Source organism: Etheostoma spectabile, chromosome 12 (assembly GCF_008692095.1).
Source record: "Etheostoma spectabile isolate EspeVRDwgs_2016 chromosome 12, UIUC_Espe_1.0, whole genome shotgun sequence".
Lineage (NCBI taxonomy): Eukaryota > Metazoa > Chordata > Actinopteri > Perciformes > Percidae > Etheostoma > Etheostoma spectabile.
In genome coordinates, this window is record NC_045744.1 from 18087929 (window position 1) to 18106448 (window position 18520).

At 40.7% G+C, this 18520-nt stretch overlaps 5 protein-coding genes across 15 annotated transcripts; 2 read left to right on the forward strand and 3 right to left on the reverse strand.

Annotated features, from left to right (window-relative positions):
- Nucleotides 1-698: 698 nt before the first annotated feature.
- homeza (homeobox and leucine zipper encoding a) lies at nt 699-5719 on the forward strand. 6 transcript variants are annotated; one of them, XM_032530839.1, is made up of 3 exons: nt 699-1180; nt 1889-2072; nt 2369-5719. In XM_032530839.1, the coding sequence occupies exon 3, from the start codon at nt 2396-2398 to the stop codon at nt 4385-4387; it is 1992 nt and encodes a 663-aa protein (XP_032386730.1). In that variant the 5' UTR covers nt 699-1180; nt 1889-2072; nt 2369-2395; the 3' UTR covers nt 4388-5719. The 6 variants fall into 6 exon arrangements, with proteins under 6 accessions (XP_032386730.1, XP_032386729.1, XP_032386733.1 ...); XM_032530838.1 differs by having other exon boundaries at nt 1889-1988; XM_032530842.1 differs by having other exon boundaries at nt 699-901; nt 1889-1988.
- Nucleotides 5363-10126, reverse strand: LOC116698729 (RING finger protein 212B). 6 transcript variants are annotated; one of them, XM_032530847.1, is made up of 13 exons: nt 10011-10126; nt 8610-8736; nt 8425-8481; nt 8223-8297; nt 7826-7932; nt 7624-7729; nt 7484-7512; nt 7341-7381; nt 7209-7233; nt 7020-7086; nt 6543-6600; nt 6374-6404; nt 5363-6209 (listed from the first exon to the last, which is right to left on the reverse strand). In XM_032530847.1, exons 1-13 carry the CDS (start codon nt 10013-10015, stop codon nt 6134-6136), a joined length of 804 nt encoding a protein of 267 aa, XP_032386738.1. In that variant the 5' UTR covers nt 10016-10126; the 3' UTR covers nt 5363-6133. The 6 variants fall into 6 exon arrangements, with proteins under 6 accessions (XP_032386738.1, XP_032386739.1, XP_032386741.1 ...); XM_032530848.1 differs by having other exon boundaries at nt 7624-7726; nt 10011-10125; XM_032530850.1 differs by having other exon boundaries at nt 8429-8481; nt 10011-10122.
- Nucleotides 10127-10295: 169 nt separating this feature from the next.
- zp3f.1 (zona pellucida glycoprotein 3f, tandem duplicate 1) lies at nt 10296-12253 on the reverse strand. The gene is made up of 10 exons (XM_032531597.1): nt 12137-12253; nt 11882-12048; nt 11705-11805; nt 11537-11625; nt 11277-11457; nt 11080-11185; nt 10879-10964; nt 10630-10721; nt 10481-10555; nt 10296-10406 (listed from the first exon to the last, which is right to left on the reverse strand). Exons 1-9 carry the CDS (start codon nt 12201-12203, stop codon nt 10491-10493), a joined length of 954 nt encoding a protein of 317 aa, XP_032387488.1. The 5' UTR covers nt 12204-12253; the 3' UTR covers nt 10296-10406; nt 10481-10490.
- Nucleotides 12254-13619: 1366 nt separating this feature from the next.
- Nucleotides 13620-16139, reverse strand: LOC116699710 (zona pellucida sperm-binding protein 3). The gene is made up of 9 exons (XM_032532422.1): nt 15966-16139; nt 15699-15883; nt 15525-15628; nt 15358-15449; nt 15103-15283; nt 14917-15022; nt 14755-14843; nt 13899-13990; nt 13620-13794 (listed from the first exon to the last, which is right to left on the reverse strand). The coding sequence occupies exons 1-9, from the start codon at nt 16030-16032 to the stop codon at nt 13679-13681; spliced, it is 1032 nt and encodes a 343-aa protein (XP_032388313.1). The 5' UTR covers nt 16033-16139; the 3' UTR covers nt 13620-13678.
- An 809-nt stretch (nt 16140-16948) lies between these two features.
- Nucleotides 16949-18508, forward strand: nedd8l (NEDD8 ubiquitin like modifier, like). The gene is made up of 4 exons (XM_032531126.1): nt 16949-17140; nt 17931-17978; nt 18074-18156; nt 18271-18508. The coding sequence occupies exons 1-4, from the start codon at nt 17123-17125 to the stop codon at nt 18392-18394; spliced, it is 273 nt and encodes a 90-aa protein (XP_032387017.1). The 5' UTR covers nt 16949-17122; the 3' UTR covers nt 18395-18508.
- Nucleotides 18509-18520: the final 12 nt, after the last annotated feature.

The window sequence follows — 18520 nt, forward strand, 5'->3', positions numbered from 1 at the left end:
GTCTGAAGCGGACAGGAATTCAACATATTGCTCAAGGACAGTATCACTGGAACTTGATTGAATATTTCCATCTTGTTTATAATGCAAAGAAAAATCGAAGCGGTTGTAAACTAGTTCTTGTTAGAACGTGGGTACATCCGTACGTCTAAAGCTGTCGGGGTCTCAATTTTGGTGAAATTGGGAAATACTTTAGGGCCACAGCCATGGTTATAGAGATACTGGGGTCAAGTCCCCCAGTACAATTTAAAATGGTTTTTATTTATTTGGATTTTTCACATTCCATTTCTCATTTTATTTAAGTTGCATTCCTCAACTTGAAGATTTAAATGCAGCTTCAAAGCTTTTTAGCAAAAAAGAAAATAAAAGAAATACTGTCTTTAGTTATTTGTTGGTAAGTAGTTACTGAGTCTAAAACTAGTATAATCTGCCTATAAAATACCACATTGTGTGTGTTTTTTTATGTATAATGTAATTTACTTAAATATAGTGTTGTCAGTGGTGGCTATGGCCCTGGACTGATGAAGCTCTAAGTTTTTCCATAGGTCTTGGAGAGGCTACATTGATTCTCGATGAAGATCGTGAGGTGTTGGGGGGCCTGATTTGGAGGGGACTGGTGTGAGTGGTTGACGTGCAAATGTTTAGCCTACTGCCACGGATTTATTATACAGGCGCCTCCTCCCTCCAATCCATGGCCTGCTCTCCCAGACTGGCACACCCACCCCGCCGTCACTGAGGGAGAGCAGTTGGGCCTTCTGGGCTTCCTGGTCCTCGGCTCCGCCTCGCCTCGATCTGACCGGACGGCGAAAACACTTCTCAGTTAAAGAACAAAAGCACCAACGGATGGACCGAGGAGGACGAAGTAACGGCGACACAAATCCTTACCTGAATCTCGCGGATTGAGGTATCTGTGCCCTATAAGGCAGGATTTAGCCGGCGACTGAACTCCTACGAAAGACGACAAACTTGGTCGCCTCGCATCTTTGAATCCCGACCGTAATCCGACGAAGTGCTACATAAATAAGACAAGGGTCAAATCGACAGACGGACGGTATTGTTTCCCTGGTCCCCCTCGAAACTTCGGCCATAAAAAGCGGAGTGGCAGGGGGAGAACTCTGGGTTTCTTTTGTTGTATTTCCGCTCAAAAGGACCTCGGGGACAACGGGTTATTTTGGCATTTTCGGTAAGTTTATTTTTGTGTTTCTCTGAAGCGTGTCTTACGGCGAAGTGCGCCTGTGCAGTGTGAAGCGTTTTAGTTAGTACGCCATGAAGGGGGAGACGCGGGCTGATATTGTGATTGCCACCGAGAGCAACTTTTTTTTTTAGCTTTGTTTCACTTAAACAAAAATACAACGTATCAAACTCGTACACTGCCTCAAAGTAAGACATCAAACACAGGGGAGGCCAACACACGACCAAAGCCCCGTAGGTTTCAATGTGTCACGAATGACTAATACAGTGCTTTCATAAGTGTTTGCCAATGTTTTTGGTGTACTTCAACATTTCCTGCGTGGCTCAAACGAGCATAATTGTCGGCCATGAGCAATGTTTCCTCTGATGTCCCAACACCTCCTAAATGAGGAGTACATTAACTTGTAAGAGACTGTTCAATAAGTCGTTACAAACGCCTTAATATAATAAGGTAATGACTGCAATGAACCAAAAACCTAAAAAGAAAAACGTGTTTTCAATGTTCTTGTATTTAGCTCGAGATGTATTGAAATGTTGGCTTAACACCTGTTGCTTATGAACAAAAGTACATTTATGTAGGCTACATTTTATGTTTCATAAGAAACATGAATACAGTAATTTAGTGTGTAATATTGTTTAAGAGTGTGTAGAGTGCCTAGACTTGGACTTGAGTGTGACTACTGATTTTCTTCTTCCTCAGGTTTCTGTTGTGGTGTATGCCTTTGTGAAGAAGCTACACTCATCTTTTGGGACAGAGAACTTGGGAGTGGAACAAAGCCTGACTGGGAAGGGGTGAGAAAGTAGGCTGTGATGGATTTCTCATAGATCCCCATTCCTCACGCACCCACCCTTTGCGACCAATCCCCCACTCACACAAAACAAAAGTCAGTCACTACACTTTGGGGGGAGGGGAACCCAGTCTGGACATAGTATACGACTAGTTTCACTGGGAGTTCAGAATAAGCAGTGCAAAGTAGGGGGGAGGGGGGAAACAGCTGTCAGATAATAAACTTTTAGAATGGACGAGAACTGAAAGTTCTCAACACATCATAGTCTCTTTTGGCTGTACTCTTCAGAAGTTTTCCTTCTCGTTGCAGTGATCTTATCTGTGAAGTGAAAACAGTTTGACAGTTGAGACATGTAAAAAACAACTAAACCAGTGTTTTAATTGCTTTTCTAGGTGAAAGAGCCCATTTTGATAACCCAGATGGCAACCTACAGCGAACATAATGGAAGAAATGGACTATTTACAGGCATAACAGGGCCTTCTGAAAAAGTAACAAAGACAGAATGTGAAGGAAAACGTGAAGCTAAACGCTCCTCCAAGGATTTGCGCCAGTCTGCCAGCTCAGCTGACAGCAATGTGAGTGGTGTGGCTAGTTTTACCACTAACCACAACTCTGTTGTGTGCCTGCCTCTTGTGTCAGAGGGACTGAAATTGGTATGGACACAGTCAGATCAAACCCGTGAACTTGACACAATCCCAGAGCTGGTCCAAGCCTTTAACTTATTTCCATATCCATCATCCTGTGAGGTTAGCACCCTGGCCAGGGTATGTGCCTTGCCACTGGACAAAGTTAAGGTGTGGTTTATGGTGCAGAGAATTAAATATGGTATCAGCTGGTCATCAGAGGAGATAGAGGAGACACGGCAAAAGCTGGCGGTGCCGGAGCTTTGTGATGAGTATACTGAAACAAATGAGGAAGCCAAAGTAAAGAGCAAGAGCAGCAGTTGTGAGGAATTGGTAATTGAAGATAAGGATAGCAATGAAGTAGAGGGTGCTCTCTCTAGCGCCCAGAAGAAGAAACCAAAGTGCGAGTCACCAGATTCCTATAAACCAGCCAAACCCACTGCCCCGTGTTTCAGCTCCACCCTCCCTCCTCCTCAGGATTCATACTTCTACCGCCCACCAGCAGACACGCCAGCAAGTACAGCAGCGGATGTCTCCCTTGATCTTTCAGAGTCATCTTCACGACAGCATCGTCATGGGCGCTACAAAAAATCGAAAGCTCAGCTTGCTGCCCTGCGAAAGAGCTTTCTGAGAGAGAACTGGCCTGCAGAGGCAGAGCTTAGACGTTTGCAGGATGAAACAGGGCTGAGCCGTAACGACATTCGTAAATGGTTCAGTGACAGCCGGTACCAGCTTAGGGTTGGCCGCGGAAGCCTTGCTGCAGCCCAGAACCATTCTCAACCCACTGGAGGAAAACATGACCAACAAATTCAACCTCTCCCACTTATTACACAAAAGACTAGTCTAAACGGGGTGAAGGGCCAGGAGGGAGTCCGTAGCAATGGGATTAGAAATTCACATTTCTTCCAGACCTTTTTGTCGAACAGCCTGGAAGCATTTGGCGAAAGGGTCCTTGAGGCAGAAGGGTTTGATGTTATGGAGGATCTGTCAGGTGATGGGGACAGTTTGAAAGATGAGGAATATAGTGAAGAGCAACCCCTACAACTGACAAAGACTTGCAAGATTGAGGTAGATGATCCGCAGGAACCATCAGGTATCTTAAAATCCTCTCCATACTCTTCCCCCTCTGGCAGTCCACCCCTGACTGTCTCACCTAATAAACCGCTTTTCAACAGCATCGGCACATCAAAGAAGTCTGCTCCCTCATCCAAAGCCAGTCCCTCAGAAACAACATGGCGCGTCTCTAAGACTCCCTCATCTACATCAACATCCCCTGCCCTCACTCCGGCTGGGCGACCAAGAAAGACTAAGGAGCAGTTGGATGTGTTAAAGCAGAACTTCTTACGCTGCCAGTGGCCCAAGAGTGAAGATTACACTGAACTTGTAAAGCTTACAGGTTTACCCCGGGCAGATGTTATTCAGTGGTTTGGGGATACACGGTATGCCGTTAAAAACGGCCAGCTGCGCTGGGTGAAGGGGGTCCGCGACCAATTCTTGGCAGAACTTGCAGCCCAGCAAAGTAGCAGCAGTTTAACTAATGGAAGTGGTTCTGGGACATCTTCTCGGGCTGGGGGTAGTCGCAAACGAAAATCTCAAGCAAATGCAACAAGTGCAGATTCCCCTGATATCCAGCCACTGCTGACATATTACCTTTCAACAGGCCCGCTACACGAAAAAGACCTTGACTATCTATGCAAGAAATCAAGAATGAGCTACCAGCAAGTGCGAGATTGGTTTGCAGCTCAGGGTGTTGGGGAGACTGAAGAAAAGCCTATTGTTGCTGATTAGGACGCTGGAAACAGACTGTAGAACATTTCTAAAAGTTGGCAGTGCTCCACATCCTTTGCACCAACGAGCATTGGTTTTAATTGCTTTACTTCGGCAGGTTTGTAACATCCGGTCTTTCCAGTACAAGCCCAAAGTAAGGTTTGTGTTTTTATATGATACATTATCTGCTTATCGTAATATATTTTGGACTTGAATAATAATTGTGTTGCTGTGAATAGGACAGTAACCTGTACACTGGTTTGCTATATTTTTTTGAGCTTATTATTTTTGTTTAGATATCACTACATAATTTTTAGCATGCTATTGTAGCAGTATAATTTAAACTGGTTGTGCTTCCGGTACCTGTCTAAAGCAGATAACTGCTCTGGAAAAATGTTTCTGTTGATGAATATGTTGACTAATAATCAATGTGTGTAATCATTCCTATTCACCCAATAATTCCTTGTCGAGGAAAGCACACTGGACATGTACACTTTAAATTGACAACTTGCACTTTGGTTTTAGAGCCTGCTGCCATACTCATTAAATCCAATTATTTCACAAAATATTAGTTCCTAACTAAACCGTGTCATTCTTGATCTCTTAACACTGAAACCTATTATCATGACATTTGGAAACCGCATAGTACATCCAATTCTCCTTATGTCTACAGTATATTTCTGAGACACATTCCCCGATTCTCCTGTAGACGCTCTGCTGTAATACTTGAGTTACTTTATACTTTGTCACATTTCTACCAGAAAAGGAGAACCGTACTAAGAAAGCAATCACATCCACATCATAGTCAGAAATCCCCAATTTATTTCTGATTTGCACTCATTCAGTCAGTATTTTGTCTTAATAGCTATAAGGTGTGACTTAATGGTTTATAATCTAGACAAACTAGAAACAATGACGGACGGACGGGGGGGTCCACTTACTGTATAAGTAGCAAAGGGTTTGAATCCAAAGAAAAAATATTTTTCTGCTAACTCGATTATTAATTATAGCACAAACTCTATACATTCAGGTTATCAGTTCAGAAAATCTCCACTAAAATACTTCTTGCTAGACCTACAAGGGGTGAAGTGGGCTTTAAGTAGAGTTTAGTTAATTAGAAATGTCTGAATAAAGGTTAGATGACCATAATGTTGATAAAGCATTGTCTATCACTGTTTTTTTTGGCATTCTATTAGTAATTAAAAGATAATGCAAGTGTCATGCTGTGGGGAAATGTCCACAATGCTTTGTGTCTTCCTTAGCAGATGTTTTCCATGTATTTTATCCTGTTTGAATAATTTCTCATTTGCACAATTGTGTCACTGGAAACCAGTAAAGGATTTGCCTTTCTAATCATATGTGCAAGCCATGTTTTTTTTGTGTGTGCTGTAATGACTCCAACTGATTCTGACACATTTAGTGTATATTCTCTGTTGTGAGCAAAAAGCAAAATGCAGAAATGGTTGTATTATAAGTTGACACAAAAAAGGTGACCATTAATTAACCAATGATCAATAAGACAATGTGGCTAGTAATTCACCAACAGAGGAACTACATGGCAACACCAGTATAACATCCGTTTAAACTTAACAATTGTAAATTACCTATACTCAACAATGGACAAGAAGTTCAGTCATTGGTGCCAACTGTTACCGGGCTTTAAACAAATGTGTATCTCTAACAAAGACACAAGGGTCCTGATGAACACGCATGTGGCTAAGGACTCCTTAACCGATAAACATGTCCCCACAATTAGAGGCCATTTCATTAACGCCTGGGTGACTGTGTTGATAATCCACTCATAAACTGGAACTGGAAGACATTAGGAGTCTGACGCTGAGATCTGGGGAAGACAGAAATAGACTGACTCACAATTACATGAGAAAACCTTCACATGAAGGTGAATTTCCCCATTGTGGGATGAATAAAGTAAAGTATTATCTAATCTAATGAAATTGCAGAAATGTGATAAGTTTCCTCATAAGTAAACCGTAAATAATTTCTTACCTTGTAGGAGTGTTAAAGGATGTGGGTGTTCCTTTTTAAAACAGAGGTGAAATGATTTTTGATTAAAGATAAAATTTAATTAATTTCTGAGTTAATTAAGCACATCTTATCCACTTTAATCCCAGCAGCTATGGTAGAGCTGCAAAAGCGTGTTTGCAACGACACTTACTGTGAACATGTTCATGAAGAGAACTATGGCTCGAAATAGAGATAGCGGATCCAGGAGTCTGATAAAAACAGAAACAGTTCCAAATATTTATTAAATTAGTGCTAATGAGGACCTGGTCTATGAATGTGTCATTATTGAGCAGGAACATTTTGGAACTTGTAGTCTGACAAAAGCGATCTTGACTAAAGGATCACTTATTAGCCTTCTCTAGAGGTTTGAGCCATATTTCAGTCTTCATCAGGGGATGGAGTTTGCATGATGAGATGGCATCTCTTAACAGCAGAACAAGCTCCATCAGCTGAGCTAGACAGCAATATGAAACCTCCTGGAAAGCTTTAGTAAAAGCTATTTAGTTAACCTAGAATTAAGATGTTTGTATTGCCAAACTGGTACTACATCTACGAGGGTCTTTAAAAAGTTGCCCAATAGATGTATCTTATTTCAGTATTTTTGTTTCCAACATCATAACATACTTACTGTGATGGAGGATAGATGGGGAGCTCTGTCTCTGGCCCACGCCTGAGACTCTGCTGAGCCTATGTAACTGAGACCCAGACATGTTTTGAGCATTAAATATTTTTAAAGTCCTTTTATTAAGTGTAGATATGTGATGATGTTGCATAATACAGAATGACATCCACCAGAGCATGACAATGTTAAACATACCTCATAGTTCTTGAACGAGGGGTAACTGGTAAAAGAAGACATGGACACACTCCTCATTAACTCTGCTCAAAATATTTGAAATGTATTACCAACACCAAAACATTAACTGTAACAGTTTAACATAGAGTTTACCTGGAGAGGTGACGGCCACAGGTAGTGACACCCTTTGAGTGCTATATGTGGGACAAAACGTTATTACTCAATCGTTTTAAAAACTTTAGTATTGGAATTTTTGTTATTAAACCGAGTAGTCCTAAAATATAAATTGTTTTTACCCATCTATATGAAACTGTCCTGGAGAAACCTGTGGCAAACAGAAAGTGTGCAGGCTAAATTAGATATTTAACTTACTACCTGAACATTGGCATTTTTGGCAACATGAACTTTACCTTTATTAGACTTTTGGAACACTTACCCTTCGCTGAGAAAGTGGCTTTTTCAAATCAGCAGTCTCTCTTTTCAGATTTGAAAGCTGCTTTTTTAAGTCAGTATTTTCTCTTTTCAGCTCGGAGAGTTGCCTTATGATGACATATGTGGAAAGAATAGGGTTGCAATTGGGGGGGGGGGGGGGGTCATTTACACAGTCACAGAGGAACAATGACAAATACTAAAAGTACCTGTAACCCTGCTCAGTGACTTCCTTCAGATGCCTTTCCAGTTCAACGGACTTATGCTTGAAGTGTGCCGTGACTCTCTCCATCTGTGTCCGCTGAAAAAGTGCAATCTGAGGAGCATGAAGATCTCACAATCAAATATTCTTTCAGTGAAAATACTACATGATGTAAATCAATTTGGGCTTTTGGATTATAGCTCAGTGATTCTTATATGACAATGGCAATTTGTAATGCTTTTAATCTCAAATCTAATATAATATCTGATGCAATCTGTTGTTAATGGACTTAATGAGGGGTGAGGGGTTAATTGACTGGCTGCTCTGACATTTAACATCCCTGAATAGCAATTAAAAATGACTGCAGTGAGGACGCTTGGGTGGCCGTTGCTGAGGAGACAGACCTGTGAAGTGTGCTCCAGCCATGACTGGAGGAGCTTCACGGGGTCCTTGAAAAACACCTTTTCCTGTGGCTTCATCTGAGATAAAAATAAATAAAATAATAATAATAATGTGTACAAATGTAACAAGTTGGCTATGTATAACAAGTTAATTCTCTGTTGGTGGCATTGGACAGTAACCTGCAGTGAAGAATGGCAAACTCACCAACCTCATCTGTGATGGGCAGATAACTGCAGCTGGCCCCACATACACTGCACCGCTCTGTGGGAAAAGACATAATCACCAGAAGCACAACTAGCCAGAAACTGATATTAAATAGTTAATTTATAATCCATATTTATAATAATATAGTTGTGGAAGCAAACTGACTTGACATATAATTATCTTACGAGATTGAATGCATGCTTCACAGCATATGTGACCACAGCTGGACACAGCAAACTTTGAGCCTCTCCTTGTGAAGCACTGATTACAGTGGAACCAGTCCATTTTAACTCCTGTGGGTTGTTTCCTCCTCTGCAAACACAATGTTACAATACATAAATGTGATTATGTAAAATGAATGACTCTACATCACCATAGGTATGTGGACACCCCTGGTCACATACTTTTGAGCACTCTTTCGTGGTGTGGACTTTCCCATTTCAACATGACAATATCCCCCTGAACAACATTAATGCTAAAGAAAATGCCCCCAGTTTTGAAATGACATGTTCAAAAGGTGTCCGCTGTAGAACTGCAAAGATTATCGATCAATCAAGTAGTTTTTAACTATTAAATGAATCGCCAACTTTTTTGATAGTCTACAATTCGGATTGATTTTCTTTATCTAATTTCAGCTTCTTAATGTGGATATTATTAGTTTCTTCACTCCTCTATGACAGTATACACGGTATACGGTATCTAAGTTGGGGACAAAACAAGACATTTGAGGACGTCATCTTTGGCTTTGGAAAACACTGATTGACATTTTTTACCATCTTCTGGCATTTATAGACCAAACTACTAACCGGTTAATGGACAGATCGACAATTAAAATGAGTAGCAGTAGTTGGTTCCACACATGCGTGTACGTGGCCATGTAGGGTACAGTAACGTTACTTGTGTGAAGATAAGTGTTAACTGGATTATTTTTCCTACAAATTACACAATGTAAATTTATCACACAATCATTTTAGCATGAGGTAATTCTGCAACAACACAACCTACACACACTAAGACAATGCAAACCGTTCTGACAAATCCAAGATGCTAACAGGTTAATACCAAAGAGTTTGCTAGCTGACGTTAGCTAGCTAGCTCAATTGTAGAAAAATAACGTTTGGCTGGCTACTGACGAGAGGGAAAGAAACGGACTCAACTTTCATTGCACTTTGGCCAGAAGATATCTTCTCTCGTGTCATTTTGTCAACATTACCTGTCGGGCTGCTCAAAAGTAGTTGAAGTCGTAACCTAACAAAAGTTATTTCAGCTCAGTAGAGCAATCCCGCCTCGGTGGAGGTACAGATAGCCGGTATCGTAGTTTGTTGGCTTAGGCAATTCTATGAGTAAAGGCCCGTTTTTAGTACATTTATAAAGCCAACCTTTATCAAAAAAAAAAAAAAAAAAGCCATAGCGTAATTTGGACTCCGGAAACCAGTTATAAGATGAATGTACGCAATTGAGGGATGTACCCAAATGGGAAGTAGGCCTAAGTAGTGATAGGAAGTTTAAAACCATTTTTCTGGTCATCTAAACACCAAGGACATCTGTTGCCTTAGCATGTTTTGGCCCCAATTAAAAGAAATCACCTCATAGCGTAGAGTTGAACAAGTAGGCCTGGACCTGACAAGTCATTTTATCCCATCCAGGTTTGGTTTTGTAATTGTGGGTGAAGCAACCCATGATTAGCATAAACATGGTCACCTTGGGACTTCCATTTTAAAGTGACCTACATTTAAGTCACCTTGAAATGGTCTTAAGTTCTTCATGTAAGGGAGACGCGAGCATCTCACCCAAGGATTAGGTTTTCAGTTGATTTCAAGAAAACACGAGTCATGAAATTAAGCGCTTTGAGAATCACACAACACACTTAATCATTTGAGCTGTCAAGTAAAATGCAGTTCTCTTTAATGCCACATTACAATCTGAAATTCACACTGAAATAAAATCCAAGCCAGATTGTAGGACCCATCCTGGAGCCAAGCCTGTTGGAGAAATGGAAAAAAAAAAGTTTAGTTGAGGTTAAAAGTATATTTCAAATGCACAACAACTTGCCCACCTCAGATATTTCAGGAATTCTGATCAGTAATGATCAGTGGCCCAAGGACTGCTTTTTCAAATATTTCATGCTTCCCTGGGGAGAATATAAACATAAGTTTAGTACAGCACAATGAGACTAGTTTGATAAAGCAGAAGTTGTGTAGATACCTGATGCTAAACTCCTTGTCCTCCTGGACTTGCAGCTAGAGTCACAGCAGTCACATATATAGCTTAACGCAGAGTTGTCCAGCAGCTGCCAACTGAGTTGATGAAGAAAGAGTCATTCAAAATTGTTCCATGGACATGTCATTTAATCCACAATCCGACATGCTGCAATGTGTCTGCAGCATCCGAAAACTGTGCCAGTGCGAAATAACGCAAGCCCTTAGTCATTAAAACTAATTCTGCTATATTTACCCATGCTTTTTGACGTAGTGGCAGGCCTTTTTGGTGTCATCAAGACCATTGGGCTCTCCAGCTACAAGATTGCAGTGGATGAACACCTGTTGGAGTTGAAGAGTGCAGGTTGCAAGGCATACAAGTTTTTAGTATTTAAAGTCACGCATCTAAAAGATGCACATGCATAATATATATGGTCTAGAATTGAGACTAGTTTACCTCTTCTCCGAGAGCAAACCTAAAGGCTTGAAGGGATAGGCGGAGCTCTGAGGACGTTTTCCTCGGCTCGAACCTGGACCGTGATATTGTGCTGTCCACAAGACACCTGTGTTTAAAAAAAAAAAAAAAAAAAGTTTTAGTTTCCAGACAAAAAGCAAGTCAGTCCAGCATTTTTATTGCCAGTGCAACAGGAGTACCCCTTATTGGTGATTATCGGATATACAGTGCTTTCAGGCTGCAGCTCCAGTGTGTCAGCTGCTACACATTCCTCAAGAAACAGCAGCATGGGCTGATGGTTCCTCTGTGCCACACTCGCCATGATGGGGATCATGGAGCCCAGAGGAAAGATGGTAGATGTAGCAGGGCCTGAGAAGTCATCTACAGCAGTAGACAGTGTCAGTAAGTTAAAGTCACTGTGAGAGCTTTCATTTCCCGTGATGTCATGTTTTACACCCACCATTCATGAGTCCAATGTGGAACACAAGATCACCAAACGCGTAGGTATTGAACACTGGTTCATAAATCAGAGGATACCAGTTGTCGGGCCTGCACAAAATAAAGCAGAGTGAACTCCTGCCATTAAACATCTGTATATGTAGACCATTGCAGTAGTATGAACACAAACCTCTGAAAAGTGCAGACAACTGGGTGACTGTAGGCCAGAAAACGAGAATCAGAAGAAATGTAGGTCAGGTCATTGGTGTACATCAGCTGATCCCCAGTAACCTATGGAAGACACAAATGTCACTAAAGCTGTAGAAATACTGAACTGAAAGTTCGCTGGCATTACTGGGATACTCACCATTCTCCTGAAGTTACAATCATTAAACGCCACATTGAAAACCACATCCCTGGCTGAAAAGCTGGTAGGAAAACAACTACCCAGACGAAAGAGCGATAGGTCAGCCTGGGATTTGCTCTCCGTCCACACCAGCCTCACAAAATCTGGCATACAGTCCAGTTTAATGTCTGTAAGGACACAAGCACAAATAACTCAAGTGTATACCCAATTTCAGATAAAGATGATAGATTGTCTCGCATTCCACCTCAATATTACCTGCAGAGACAGACATGGCCGCTGACAAGCTCAAAAGCAGGGCAAATTGGCAAAAGAAAGCCATCATGACTGATGCCTGCTGCTGACACTTAGGGTGCTTTTATTTCGTTTGACTGGGAGAGGTTAATCAAGAAAACCGCTTTCACCTGGTGTGTGTCAACAGTCTCAGGTGCAGCGGCCATCAATCTAATTACAGCTTGGAAATCAACTCATTGCATCACACATGAGACCCATTTCATTTTGATATGGTGCAGCTTGATCACCGGCATGGTAACCAATGTCATGTTTTGTGGAAACGGGTTACTTTTCATAATTTACATAAAAAGACATTATGAAGTGACAATTCACATATAGCTTTTTTTAAAGATATTTTTGGGGCATTTTCAGTCTTTATTTTTGACCAGACAGCTGAAGATATTAAAGGGGAGAGAAAGGGGGAAAGACATGCAAAGGGCCACAGCTTGGAGTCAAACCCTGGCCCGCTGCGTCGAGGACCAAACTTCTACACATGGACGGCCACTCTACCAACTGAGCTATATGGCCGCCCACACATATGTTTTAACATGTACCGTGCTTAGATTGTTTACATTATATTAGCATAAGAGAATCCCACTGATAGGCAAGGTGAGGAAACAAGGTATTAAACGGTTTCTTTGGCGGTGCAACCCTTGCATACTGGTTGAGTTGTAAACTGTGTGATCAGTGGATAGTTTGTCTTCAGCACTTGCACCCACATATTGATTTTAACTTCAAGGACCAGAAAGTAAGACTACCCAATGCTACATTGCAATGCAGGGCACTGTGGTCCAAAATTGCATTTGTCATTCAGAAGGTTTTAATATAAACTGGAACCCTTTAATGGGTTGTTAAGCTGATAGATTTGTTGCAATGCTGCATTAGTGCATTATCAGAACATATAGCATGATTTTCAGAAAGAGCTTTAGTCTGTATCCCCATTCATGTGTTAGAGCTTGTAAATCACATGGACTACATTCTAAACACAGGTCTGAGTGCCACATTGTAATTTCCAGTCTTTCCTCAGACTGAAATAATTCACCTGCTCCTTTAACTGTATAGCCAAAATTAAGTGATGGGAAAAGGATAGTTTACAGGCTTTGATATTAACACAGCAAGTAATGGTGTAGCATATTACAGCTCAGACGTGTGACAGACTTTAAAGTCTAGGTACTTATACTGTATCATTCCCTGAAGGGTTTATGATATGAAGACAGCTTTTTATATTTAAAGAAATACTAGAAGCTCACTGAAGTTCACACCAAGTTTATTTGTACAGAGAGTTTAAGATTTATGACTGACAATTCAAGTTAGTCAACAGTTTCATATCATGCAAAGCTGATCAATAGTCTTGTAAGTCAGGAGGCCGAGGTCATCCGCTACTGGCCCCTCCGCTGTGATCAGAGTGTCCATCATCTTGAGCTGGACCTTCAGTTGAGAACTTAATTTGTTGTCCATATCCATTTTCAGTCATGTGTTTAAACATGACAGTTTCAGGATATAAAGACCTTAAACCCTAAATGCTCATCATTGCACCTCAGCTGGAGTAAGAGACACCTCCAATATGTCGTGGGCGTTTGAGTCAGATGGATCAATTATGATCAAGGGTCCCAACACAGAATTGTGACTAAAGCCGTTGGATTCTGAAATGAGAAAGATGACGTCATGAGGAAACCGCAAAAGAAAAAAAAAAAAAAAAAAAGTATATAAAAAAAAAAAAAAAAAGAAATTGGCAGAGGAGTGATACCCCATTCAACATCTCTTTTTAAGCGAGGTGTGCAGGATGAATCACAGCAGCTACAGACGGAACTCTTAGAAGGGTCATCAAACAGTTCCCATCTGAGAACAGGAGCAATTGCAGAAAGTTAGCATGGCATTTTACACAAATTAGGCATACTGGCATGAGATTTCAGGTAAAAAAAAAAAAAATTAAGTCATTAACATTAGCTCTATGATCTGTATCCACGACATTCCACTTCCTACACTGTTGTCGCCGGAAATTCTACTAGATGTTATTACCATCCGCTTTCTTTGTGTTGGAATCTTAAACTGATTTGAGGACTGCTTAACTGCTCCTCAGATCTCTGCAGGGTTAATTGATAGCTAGACTGTCAAATCAGAGTTCTGTCGCATAACTAAACACAACTTGTGACACATAATTGTCTAAGTTAAAGTTCCTTCACTAAGCCATTTTGCAGTAGCACTGTGGTTGTATGCCAATAAACCAGAGTATGTTTCCCCCCCCCCATCCTGAAATGTTCTGTTGACTAGCAAGATCCCCTCTGAAGCACTAAGGATGAAGGTCTAGAAAAGCAAGACTAATTCTTCTATAGAGAGTTGATGAGTTTGTGTTTCTTTTGAAGAAACCTTGATGCAATTATCCAATTTTCATTTACAGTATAGTGCATTCAAATATACAGTAGTTACATTTTTATACAATCAATGCTGATAAAAGTTAGGATAGTTTGGTATTTAAGGTGGGTTAGTCACTCATGTTGCATTAAACCAAGATTAAATACTTTCCTCCAGTTCTAGCGATGTCATTTAACTTGAAGCAAGAAGGTCAATATTTTTCAAAATGTCTTAAATGATCCTTTAATTACCTCCGATTTTCCTTTACATATTGGCAGGCTTTCTTGCTTTCATCAAAAACTTCAGGATCCCATGCAACCAGTTTACAGTGAATGTACACCTGAGGAGCACATCAAGTCAATGTGTGTTATGAACAAGTTAGTCCCTATAGCAGTAACCATTTACCCTCTCACCTCCTTTCCAAGACCAAACTTGAAGGACTGCAGTGAAAGGATGAGTGCAGACGAGTGGTAGCGAGGGAGGAACACCGAGTTTGTCTTCATACTCTCCAAAAGACACCTGAAGAAAACGTAAAACTCAAGATATAGACTTTTAATTCTAGAAAATTGTGAAATTGAATCCATATCTAAAAATCATACCCCTTATTGCCAATGATGGGGTAAACCGGGCTGTCAAGCTGCAGCTCTGGTGTAGTGGCGGCCACACATTCCTCCATGAGCAACAGCAAGGGCTGATGGGACTTCTGCTCCACTGCCGCCCATATTGGCATGAACGAGCCCAGAGGGATGACATTTGTCTTTGCTACACTTGTTAATTGCTCTGTAAAGGAAAGTAAAACAGGATTAGCACGTGTCTTTGGGTCTCCCCTTGTTTTTGGTCCTCTGAGAACTCACCATTGAGGAGTTCCATGTGGAAAACTAGCCGGCCTCGGCCTTCGGAAAAACTGGATCCAGAGTGCAGGAAAGTGGGGACCCAACCCCCAGGACTAAAATATAATAGAAATATTTTCTCATCTCACATTTCAATTTTAAACTGACATTTTATCCAAAAAGACTCCTACCTTTTGTAAACACACTCAATGGGGTACACAAAGGCAGCAGGTTTGGACTTTTTATTCGGTCTGAAAGTCAGCTCATTTTGATAGATAAGACGCTTTCCTTTCATCTGTAGAAAAAAACAAAACATGTATGACACTAAAGAGACAGCTGTTTAAGGTAAAAATAAGTTACATTACCTGTCTTTTAAACTTGCAGTCAACTAGTTGGTAGTTGAAGTGTACTTCCCCGTCACCGTTGGGTAGAACATTGAATTTAGAAGGTAAGCAGCTTCCAAGGAAGAGACGAGATGCATATGGCACCAACTCTACATTGATCCTCCATGTGATTCTCACTGAGTCTTCTTCACAGACTACTTTGATATCTGTAAACAAATTCTCATGACACCGGTTTCTGAAACACCAAGCTAAGGGTGATGACACATTACAACATACACGTGCAAATACCTGTAGTAGCATCAGCTGTTGCAAAAACAGCCACGATGATCACACTAAAGTAGAGCTGAGCCGCCATGACTGAATGATTCAGGTCACATTGGAAGTGTTACTATTTGTAGACATCCTGCCAAATTAGCGTAATGATTAACATCTGTGTAGGAGTAGGCCTGCTCTTCAATTCACTGAGTTTTTTTTTTTTTACATTCTCACAATTCCATGTGCAGTTTATTGCAGTGTTAATTTTGACAACTTCTAAATAAAGAGGAACCTAACTGTACCTTTATTAAAGTAGTTTATTGTACATAGAGTAGGCTAACCTACAATTCTGATTTGTGTACCATACTTTATACCTCCACTTTGCTACATTTCAGAGTCAAATGTTGTATTTATTCTACAGCATTCATTGAACACCTTGGAATGGTGTGAAACGGTGTGTGGTTTTAAGATAATACCGACAGTTAAATAATCCTTGTTTATTGGCTGTGTCACAGGTGCTAGCCAATCAGCAGAGAGGTATCTGTAAACTTGTGGTAAATAAAAAACAACAACGTGTTGCTGTCTTTTGTCGGGGCTGAACGTGGCCCTAGTTATTCATTATTTTACGGAATAATATTCGACATAGGCTACACCACAGGTTATACAATAATACAATGATTCAGATGGAATTACTCAACAGTAAGTTTTAAAATTAGCTCCACCTGGACAAGCTACAATATTAAAATGCTTACATATTACTGCCAGCAGTAAGGATCCAGTAATGTAAAAGCACACTTTTTCTTTTTGCTAATATTTTGATACTTTTTCTTATGTGAAATTTTACTTTGACTTGTAATGAAATATTTCTAAAGCGTGATATTGTAAAAAAACAAAAACAAATTATAAGTAAATTATGTAGGCCTAAATATTGCTGTCCATGTAAAAGCTGCTGTGAGTTTAGAAGCTAGCTGGTTTCTTTTTTCTTTTGTTCTCTTTTTTTTTTTTTTTTTTTATGAGAGCGGAACCTTTCTGTGTTGTTTGACGCCATCACGTCCGGAGCGCTTAGCGTTGTACACAGGAAGTAAATTCAAGCCAGACAGAGAAGGAGGTTGTAATTTGCAAGTATATCAAGTGTTTTGGTCAGTTAACAGTACATATTATTTCGAGTTGTTGTACATTGTTTATTCAAGATGCTGATCAAAGTGAAGGTAAGACCATTGTTGTACGTACGTTTACACGCGACGCTGGCTCGTCGCTGCTGTTGGGTTAACGTTAGCCCGCTAACGCAACTGACCCGGTTCGCTGACTTATTTTTTGGCCGGGCGCAGTAATTTATTATAATGTAGCTAACGTACACGTATATCATTTTATACTAAACCATTTAAAAACGTCTGCCTGGTTTTTGGCTCAACATTAAGTGGACTACCAACTAGCTATCCACATGCTGCTGTTTTGGGTAACGCTCGTCGCCATTCAGTAGCTATGTTGTTATTTGATAGCTTGCTAACTTAAACGCATCACCAAAGCAGGTTAGCCTATTCCTTGGCCGGTGTTGCACAAAATGTGGGACCTTTAGGATTCCGTTAAGCTGGAAGATAGTAGACCACTACTAGACATCAGTTTCTGTTATTACGATACTATGGCCGGAAGATACATCTTAATATGCTGGTTGGTCGAAAGACAAAAAAAAATTGTGATTTTTTTTTTTTATTAGGCGAAATGCCACACATTCTCTGGATCTTAGCTTCTCCATTGTAGCTAAATATTTGCAGGTGTCTGTTTTTATATCCTTGCAAATGCAACGTGTGGACAATGCATTTGCATTGACAATACAGCTTAACATCTGAGACGTCATAGAATTTGGTGTACACTGACTACTGGACAGGTTTTTCTTCCTCCATGTGAACTCTGCCTTGTGTAGATTATAAAGTAGTTTCAGACTGTATGTGTAATTTCAGAAACCAAAGCTGTTGGTGTGATCATGTTATTATGTTTCAGACTCTCACTGGGAAAGAAATCGAGATTGACATCGAGCCCACAGACAAGGTGAAATATAAGATAGAAATGACACACTGACCTGTATTCTGTTGACTCTCGAGGCACCCTATCCTTACTAAATGTCTTGTTATATGTACATGAAGGTGGAGCGAATTAAAGAGAGGGTGGAAGAGAAAGAGGGGATCCCCCCGCAGCAACAGAGACTCATCTACAGTGGAAAACAGATGTGAGTTCCTCCAACATTAACTTATCTTGCTCTGTAGTTACTGTGACATGCTGTTATTACTCCACAAGTGTTCTCTAAACCATCTTGGGCTCTCCTGTGTTGTTTTGCTCCCAGGAATGATGAGAAGACAGCTGCAGACTACAAGATCCAGGGAGGCTCAGTGCTCCATCTTGTGTTGGCGCTAAGAGGCGGCTCAACACTCCACAGGCCCTGTATACACCTCTCCTCCCTGTCATGAATCGCTTTTGTCATGGGGCCAGCGAGTGCCAACGCTTTAGGTGCCCGTCACCGTCTAACCATGTTTCAGCACCAAGATCTGAAACCCCACGCTCCTGGACAGACGCAAAAAAAATAAATAAATCAA